The 9,587-nt window shown below is 51.0% G+C and overlaps 1 protein-coding gene across 1 annotated transcript in view; it reads right to left on the bottom strand.

Moving 5' to 3' along the window:
- Positions 1-3,782: 3,782 nt before the first annotated feature.
- Positions 3,783-9,587, bottom strand: part of mta1 (metastasis associated 1) — a 33,082-nt gene continuing 27,277 nt past the window's right edge. Inside the window, exons 18-20 of the mRNA XM_056589820.1 lie at positions 9,373-9,525; positions 7,694-7,842; positions 3,783-5,933 (exon numbers count right to left, since the gene is read on the bottom strand). Of these exons, the coding sequence (XP_056445795.1) occupies positions 7,733-7,842; positions 9,373-9,525 (263 nt within the window). The 3' untranslated portion in view covers positions 3,783-5,933; positions 7,694-7,732. The remainder of the gene's footprint in view (positions 5,934-7,693; positions 7,843-9,372; positions 9,526-9,587) is intronic.

Here is a 9,587-nt window from a genome sequence, read left to right as displayed (position 1 = left end):
CTCTCTCTCTCTCTCTTCTCTCTCTCTCTCTCTCTCTCTTCTCTCTCTCTCTCTCTTCCTCTCTCTCTTCTCTCTCTCCCTCTCATCTCTCTCTCTCCCCCTCTCTCTCTCTCCCCCTCTCTCTCTCTTCCCCCCTCTCTCTCTCTCTCTCTCTCTCTCTCTCTCTCTGCATTTCCCTGCTACTCTCCCCACAACGCTCTCTCTCCTCCGTCCCCCTCCCCCCCTCCCCCTCTCCCTTCTCCTCCCCCATCTCCCTCCCTCCCCCTCTCCCTCCTTCCCTCCCCTTCTCCCTCCTCCTCTCCCTACTCCTCCCCCCTCTCCCTCCTTCGCCTCCCCCCTCTCCTCCCGCCCTCCCTCCCCTCTCCTTCCTCCTCTCCCTCCCTCCCTCCCCCCCTCCCCCCTCTCCCTCCCTCCCTCCCTCCCCCTCTCCCTTCTCCTCCCCCCTCTTCCTCTCCCTTCGCCTACTCTCTCTCCTCCCCCCTCTCCCTCCCTCCCCCTCTCCCTCCCTCCCTCCCCCCTCTCCCTCCCTCCCCCCTCTCCCTCCCTCCCCAACAGTTTGAACGAACCAGCCTGTGGAGAAGTGAGGAGAGCTAAGCCGGCCGTATCGCCCGGTCATCAACCTAAATACTTTCCCCGGTAGATTAGAATCATTTGGAGTTAGTTCAGAACGAGCGCACGCGCCGGATTAACCGGTCACCATCGCCGTGACGACCCGCGTGAACCCCCCGGATCAATGCGTGTGCGTTAATCTGTCGACAGATGAGAGTGAAACCAATCGACCGCGGAGGCTGATGTGCGCCGGGCGATATGCGCCTGTGGTGGAAATAGATCTGTAACAAACGAGCCGCGTGGAGAGCCCGAGAGACCCAGACTTTATGAATAGATGAGAACAACACGGCTACTCCACAGTCAGCTGTTCGCTCTTTTTAAACCGGGCTGTGCAGCACTTTTTTCCCCGAGGTTTCTGGGTTAGGGAGTTAGGGGGTTAGGGAGTTAGGAGGCTAGGGGTTACCATCCAGTGGTGAGGGGGTCCGACTCCAAGCCTTAGGTTGGTCCTTGAAAGGACGCCCTAACCTCTACCGGCTCCTTAGTGACACATCGGCCTATCTGAATTCACTGCGTCACGTTGGGTAGAAGCATCTGATGAATGATTTAATAGTAACAGTAGATAGTAACATTACCTGGGAAGGAAACAAAGAACTTACAAAGAAGGTGTTTGTGCCAATGAATCTGTCTTCTGTGTGGACGTCTAACAGGGACAGCCTTTACTATTGCTGTTGCAAATGGGCCTCATAATGATTTGAATAGAGTCGTTTAATCGAGGATAATCGTATCGCTGCTGAAACAAGGGCGTCCACTGTCTCTGATTTACGACGCAGGGTAAATATTAAACAGCACAAATTACGACCTTTGCACTCGGGGCCTATAATGACCGGTCGCTGTTGTGTACGCAGCGGACGTTTTCAGTCAAACTTCATCAGTAGCGATCATCGTTTCCTTAAGACTCTTACTGATACAAATGCTTATACTGCATTAACAAACGTTAATTCATAGTTAATTAATGTAGTGCGTGTGTGTGTGTGTGTGTGTGTGTGTGTGTGTGTGTGTGTGTGTGTGTGTGTGTGCCTGTATGTAGGGGGGGGGGGGGGGGGTAGTGGGTGGAAATATCCCATAATAGAAATAAGCAGCCACCCAGTTTGTCTACAATAGGGAAACAACTAAATTTTGCAACCCTCAAAGACATCAGCTGTGTCATTAGGTTCGTTTTCCACAAGGTGGAGGAAGGAAAAAACAATGTTTTCCATCAAGGGACGTTTGAAGATCAAAAGGATTCCATGTCCCGAGTCTGTTGCGTTTATGTTACATTCACGAGGTGCCTCGAGAAGAGTATGCAGGTTATCCCACACTAATACCATGCAAAAATACAAAACGGATTGAACTACTAATGGAACTTTAACTTTAACAAGCCAAGACTGCAGCAATTTCAACAATACGAGACAAGAGAAGGCATTTCAGGGGCCGACTGTGGCTACAGGGTCATCTACAGTTCGAAGTGAATTAACGCTAAAAGAGCGCTTAATACTACGATATAAATACCATTAATGCTATTCGACGGGCTGATTGACGAGTGTACACGCGCATGCGCACCTGATGTACAGCGCGCGGCTGCAGGACAGTGCGGCTCGCAGCACCACTCAGTACGGGAGGATGCTGGGTCGGGTTATGTTTGTTTGTGTGCGTGTTTGCTTCGAATAGTTCTTGGAAGTGCCTCGCAAGCACGTCAATGTCCTACACACACACACACACACACACACACACACACACACACGCACGCACGCACGCGCGCGCGCAAAGCTCGCTCCATTCATAGCTTTCCTCCTCATTTAAAGAGCACCTGTCCCATTGGCAGTGGGGATAAAGTGGTCACGTGACCGTTTATGAGATCCATCCCTAATGCGTTTCTCCTCTGATCTGCACTGTCTACAAACAAGTCACAGGTGCAGATAAAGAAGAAAAAAGGAAAACATCCCCAAACTGTGTGTGTGTATACACACACACACACACACACACACACACACACACACACACAGTAAGATAACTGCAGTAGCGCTCTTCCCATTCATATTGGACTATCGTTGTGTACAGTAGCCTATACTGTACAGATATCTCCAACTCTACGCTTGGGTCGTTCTGCTGTTCCTGCTCAGCGTGCATCATCGCCTGTACGCATACGGTTGACTTCCAGTTGGATCCCCAAACATGTGATCCATGTCCGCCAGTGCATGTTCCCTTACCTTAAGCTACGACTGTCCTGTGAAAGTGCCCGGGGACGCCTGTGGACTGTCGTTCACATTCGGTGCAATATCCCGGGATCCGCCGCTCGTGCTGTGTGGTCTGGCTCGTCCGTTACCGGCTTCTCTTACTAGTGTAGCTCTCCACCTCTCTCTCGCTCTCTCTCTCCCCCCCCCCCTCCCTCCTTCTCTGCTCTCTAGCTGCAGCAGAGGCTCAGCACATGCTCAGTACGCGGATCCTCGGTTAACGCTTTCTTCGCCGGATCAGAGATGTAAAACAGGCCTAGCGAGCGGAAGGACTCCAGAGGTCACTGCATATGTAAAGTAGTCATTTCAAACGATGAACAACATCGTTTTGTTTAGACATTACCAACAGGTGATGGTGAAAACTGCTGACGTGAGATACTGAATGAGTGTCCAGGAACAAGACGACCTGCCCTCTAGTTAATCTTACTTTAAAATACCAAAACCAGTGGGGAGTATAAAGCAGGACGGTCTGATCCTCATTTAAAGTGAAGGTCCCCAGAATAAAACGGTATGCTAATTTAAAAGTCCCAGAAACATATCAAATTACAAGTCAAATCAACACAATTTGTATTTTTGTGAGACAGATTCCACGGCTGAAACTAATGCTCAAGATTTACTGGCGCAAAAGTGAAAAAAATAGAATAGAAGTTATTTGTGATATAGCTCCACAAATCACCTTAGCAAATCGACAACAACAATGTGCAACTGCTGAAAATAAGATAAGCAGAAATATATGAATACATTATCTGATGAAAACGTTCCATCACTTTCTCAGTCAGGGCATTTAGTGAACATACGCCAAACGTAAATCATTAAAATCATAATCCTGACATTTTAATAAGCAGCCTTAAAGCGAGATCTTCAGGAGAGTCCAGGTGGTGAAACCAAATGAGGTTCAGTATGAATACATTCGATGCTTCTATCTAAACTTGCATTCAATATCAGAGGTGCATGCACGTCTTATCACGCAACCTCAAACCCGCAACCGGAATCAGCTGGGAGTCGAACCGTCGCTACAGGGCGCTCTGCCAATGAAGAGAAGCGACACACGATCAGTTATGGAGTCCCTGACCACTTAATTATTACAACTGGAGGTATTAGAGTAAGGAGATTGTTTTCTTACAGGTTTCAGTCATTTACAACCTCTCCCACTCACCAGGGTCTTAACGATGGCGTTAAATGGGCAGGGGCTTTATATCTATGATATATGATCTCCACGTCGTTATGAGGGTTTCGAGCGCTGCTAGGATGATTGTTTAAAGATATTAACCCCAATGCTGCCGTTAAAGATGGAAGCACTAATTGGTACCATGATGGAGATCAGTGAGGGCATTTCCCGGATGAGTTATGTTGGGTTGGGGGTCAGGGGCATAACCCACATCCTGGCTATGTATTATATATTGATGACTTCACAGGCTAGTGGACCTTCACACGAGTTGTCCCTTTCACGTTTGAACACATTGGATGTGCTTGTTTTGAGTTTACATGAAAATTGTATTCCATTCAAACCCGAATTAACCAATTTAGAACATTCACAATTTTAGTGACTAACCTGATTACCGCGTCTACTTGAACTAAGAAGCGGTTTATTCAACCGAAGACACGTCCGTTGTGGGGAATGATTGACACATTATAGGCTATCTGATGATTGGGTTATCCAGTTAAGAAACAAGGTTATAGCACAAAAAATTGATTTGATTAAACATCTTGTCTTAATCAGCTTAAAATAGGTTGTTTGTGGGCATGCAAACGCAATTACTTAATTTATTAAATTGACCAACTATAATAATTGTTTATCCCCGGCCATGTCATACAAGTTATATTAAAAATGGTAATCATGTAACTATGTCAAGATGATTACACACAAAGTAAAACTATATGAATAGTAATTCGTCTGACTAAAACCGTACACACAGAACACTGACTAGAATGCTTAATGCTGATGATGCAACTTTGTTTTATTTAGGAAAAAAAAGTTCAAAGTGCCAACTTGATGATGGCTTCTGCAGCAACATGTCTGTTACCATGAAAAAACACAGCGTTCTTTTGGCTATAAGATACAAATCAAAGTCCTTACTTACAAAGTGGTTATTTTCAAACCGAGTATCCTCGCTTATTGAACATTGATTAACGAATGTCAGGTAGCAAAAGTTCTTCCAAAATCTGGAGCCATGTAGTGTTTTAGTTTTGAACGCTTTAATTTTGAAAAAAAATGCTGTCGTTAACACTTTGCGCATTGTGTGTACAGACTTCCTGTTCTGAAGGGAAGCGGTTAGAGGCGGACGACACGCGGCCTGAGCAGTACAGATGAAGAACGTCTGGAGGTCAAGCTTCGACCCTTCGGATCCGACCAGATACACCACGAGGAGAAGGGGAAATCAATCATCTTTTTAATTACATCATCGAAGCAAAGATGCATTACGTGTGAAAAAAGTAGAAAAAACAGCAAGTCTTTCTCAATAAGTTAAACTTCAATCGGCCGAAAGAGCAGAACGGACAGAATCAAACCGAAGAAGAAGAGGACGAAGAAGAAAAATCCCGTAAAAAGCGTTCAAAAGTGGGAAAAAGAAGAAGCGGGTTGCTCGCTTGCGTGGCTGAGTTCTACCGTCAGCTCCCGCTGTCACTGATAACGTGTTAAACAGAGGACTATGAGTGGCGCGACGTGTAGACCCTCTCTCCACTGGGGGGCGCTCGTTTTTTTTTTTCATCACAAACCTTTTTTTCCCCAAAAGTTTCTTCGTCCAATCGGAAATTAAAGTGATAAGCTTCAGTTACAGATGGTAAAAAAAAAAAAAAAAATACACAAAAACGATATTATAATAATTACAATGACAGTAAAGATAACCAGAGTGTAAGTAATAAACACAGTCATGTACAGCGAGTCCCGACACAGAGGACACGAGCCTCCAGGGTTTGTTTCATAAAGACGGGGGCCGGGGTCGGGCGGTCACAAGACACCCCCCCCCCAGACTGAAAATGGAGGAGGCTAGCGTAGCTTAGCTCCCTCGTTCTTCAGGGTCCCCCCCCCTCCTCCTCCTCCTCCTCCTCCTCCTCTCAGCTGCCTTCAGCCATGGCTTATAGGAAAACACCTTCCCATGTGGACGCCGCCCCCTGCTGGACGACACAGAGACACCGTTAGGGTCCAATACGACAACTCACCATGACGTCACAACAATAATATACCTTCTTCCGGGCGGCAAAAGCCGCGGCGTTCTCCGACGGCACCGCTAGTAAACAAACCCTTCCATGTCGTTTGACCAGGGCGGGTTCTTCTGGCGGGGCGCTACGAGCCGTCTCATTAATGTTCACCCGGCTAGGTATTCTTTTGCTGTAAGTCCGGCGGCACAACCCCTAACGCAACACGTTGACGTCATCGTTTCGACTTCAGATCAACAACAATGTTTTTTAACGATGTAAACTATGTTCACAGCGGCCGGTTGGATCGCTTCAGGTCGGTGGAAGCCGCCCGCGTTCTGCCACCCGGAAGTGTCTTGAGGCCTATGATACAAGCATTCTGAAATGCCGTATAGATTTCCTCTGCAGTTTAACATGTAGTCGCTTGGCAGGCGCTTACATCGTCTACATCTCGCTGCTCATTGGACGAGGCGTAGGCTGAGGGCAGAGTTGTTAAAAAGGGCCAATTGGGATCGAACCCGCCACCTTTGGACGGCGAGTCGAGGAGCCCTCGCCGCTGCCATCTGATAATAATAATATAATCCTAATGTGGTGATGGGTCGGATCCTTCCCCTAACGTTACTGGGATCATCACACAACAAGCTAATGGGACGGAAACGCTTTCTGGGAACCTCAAGCCATTTGGAGCCCACACATCATAACAAGTGACGCACACAATGGCACCACAAACACACAAACAGATACACAAACGCACACACACTCCTTCTGATACATCAGGGTTTGGTTTTGAACAGAACAACGTTGTGCGTCGTCCAATGTTGGAGCCTCTGAGGAGGAGGAGGAGGAGGAGACAGAAGAGGAGGGAGGAGGGGGAGACAGAGGAGGAGGGGGAGACAGAGTAGGAGGGGGAGGAGACAGAGGAGGAGGGGGGGGGGAGACAGAGGAGGAGGAGGAGGAGACAGAAGAGGAGGGGGAGACAGAGGAGGAGACAGAAGAGGAGGGGGAGAGGGAGGAGGGGGAGACAGAGTAGGAGGGGGAGACAGAGGAGGAGGGGGAGGAGGGGGAGACAGAGTAGGAGGGGGAGGAAACAAGAGGAGGAGGGGGAGACAGAGGGGGAGAGGGAGGAGGGGGAGACAGAGGAGGAAGGGGTGGAGACAGAAGAGGGGGAGGAAACAGAAGAGGGGGAGACGGAGGAGGAGGGGGGGGAGACAGAGGAGGAGGGGGGGACGGAGGAGGAGGAGGGGGGAGACAGAGGAGGAGGGGGGGAAGACAGAAGAGGAGGAGGAGGAGGGGGAGGAGGAGGAGGAGGAGGAGGAGGAGGAGGAGGAGGAGGGGGAGACAGAGGAGGAGAGGGAGACAGAGGAGGAGAGGGAGACAGAGGAGGAGGGGGAGACAGAGGAGGAGGGGGAGACAGAGGAGGAGAGGGAGACAGAGGAGGAGAGGGAGACAGAGGAGGAGGGGGAGACAGAGGAGGAGGGGGGGAGAGAGGAGGAGGGGGAGACAGAGGAGGAGGGGGAGACAGAGGAGGAAGGGGTGGAGACAGAAGAGGGGGAGGAAACAGAAGAGGAGGAGGAGGAGGAGGGGGAGACAGAGGAGGAGAGGGAGACGGAGGAGGAGGGGGAGACAGAGGAGGAGGGGGGGAGACAGAGTAGGAGGGGGAGACGGAGGAGGAGGAGAAGGAGGAGGAGGAGATGGAGGAGGGCCGAGGCGCGACAGGAGGGTGGGGGGTGATTGATCACCTGGGGCGCAGGGTTCTGCACAGCGGGGCGCGGCGGCCGTCAGTCCAGCTCGTGCACCTCGTCACGCAGGTGCATGGCGGCGCGGGACGGCTCGCTGATCCGCTTGGCCATGATGTCCCACTGCGGCGCCAGGCCTTTGGACTTACCGCCTGGGGGGGGGGGGGGGGGGGGGTACATTGACATTGAGGGCCTTCAGCAGACGCTTTTATCCAAAGCGGCTTACAATAAGTACATTTGTCATAAGAAGTGAAACGATAATTCGCTGTCGGTGCTAACAAGTGCTAACAATGGCTAGGCTAACCCATTCCCCGTGTACTGCAGTGATAGCAGCTACTGCAGATGCCACACAATTAAGTACTACGAATAAGTGCAAGGTAGATTAAGTGCGTACATTAAGTGGCAGGACGTACAACATACAACGGCGGGCGGGCGGGGCCGGGTAGCTGTGCAGAGTCGAGGGGAACTCTGAGAGGTGAGCTTTGAGTCTCTGGCGGGTAGTGAAACATGGACCCAAGAGCAAACACATGCATCCCCCCCATTTTATCATATTATTTGAATGAACACGCACACAGACAATCTAGTTTGGATGACTTATACAAACAAACAAAGTCGTCTTCCTACACCCACACACAGACAATCTAGTTTGGATGACTTATACAAACAAACAAAATCGTCTTCCTACACCCACACACACGCTATGCACCAACATGCATTCCAACACAACCCCCGCCCCCCCCCCCCTCACAATCAGTGAACCCTGCCACTGATATGAAACCCAAATCAAGAGAACTACCGCCCTCTTGTGGCAGAGTAATGAACTGCAGCCTCATCTTTAAGCCTCCTCTGATTCATGCGGCCATGCACGTCAGTCCAAGATTAAAGCAGTGAAGCCTTTCCCCAGTACATAACACAATCCAATAGAAGTAGAAAATAAGTCATGATATAGACAATAGTCAGTCAGTGATCAAGGCCGGGGCTCCCCCAGACTAGAGCCCCCCCCCCAGACCGGGGGCCCCGTTTGCCAGGGGCGGGCCCCCTAGGGCGGGGGCCTCAGCCGTAGCGGCGCGGTACTGCTCCCCCTTTCCCCCCAGGACACACTTAGCGGGCCCCCTGCCCCCCCCCCCCCTCCTCCTGCTGCTCTTCCACCGTTACCATGACAACACGGGCTGTAGCCTCAAGCTAAAAGCAGGGAGAAGAAAAAACCACAAACATCCAGGCCGATGCTCCAACTCTCTCTCTCTCTCTCTCTCTCTCTCTCTCCAGTTTCCATCTCTCAGACACTCCCTGTGTCAGTGTCTCCCGTTTCCCCCCCTCCGTCTGTCTCCTCCCCTCCTAGATACATTTAACGTACAATAAACACCTAGATAGATTGTACGATAGCTAGCTCCTAGCAGCTGTGAGGCTTCTCGCCGGTGGATCGAGGTCAATAGCGAGCGTGTCGTTCCCCAGCCCTCACTCTGGTTCAGAGCGGTCGGTCGTGCTCCGATGTTCGCGGTTAACCCACTTGGGTTCCTAGCTTGCGGAGACACCCTCCACGCTAGCTGCCGACCTCACTACGTCCACTCGTGACCTCGCAGCGCCGTGCTTCACGAGGGCGTGGAGGTCCTCGGCCTACAGGCCGGGGTTCCACAGCACCGCGGGGTTCTCAGCTCGGGCGTTGGGGTTGATTAGCGACGTACCGTCCGTTCCGTTGTGCTGCTCGTACGAGCGCTTCCCCAGGATGGTGGGGGAGCCGTTGTTGAGGATCGGGGAGGACTTGATGGGGGTCCGGCTGGCGGAGGAGATGGAGCCTCCCCGGGGGGGTCCGGGCTTGGCCGGGCGGGGGTGGGCCTCTGTGGACGAGAGACGGAGGCAGAGTGAGGCGGAGACAAAGAGAGATGCTCCACCAACACGT

This window comes from Gadus chalcogrammus, chromosome 5, assembly GCF_026213295.1.
Source record: "Gadus chalcogrammus isolate NIFS_2021 chromosome 5, NIFS_Gcha_1.0, whole genome shotgun sequence".
Classification (NCBI taxonomy): Eukaryota; Metazoa; Chordata; class Actinopteri; order Gadiformes; family Gadidae; genus Gadus; species Gadus chalcogrammus.
Note: the sequence above shows the minus strand (reverse complement) of the source record. Positions and strands in the feature narration are given on the sequence as shown.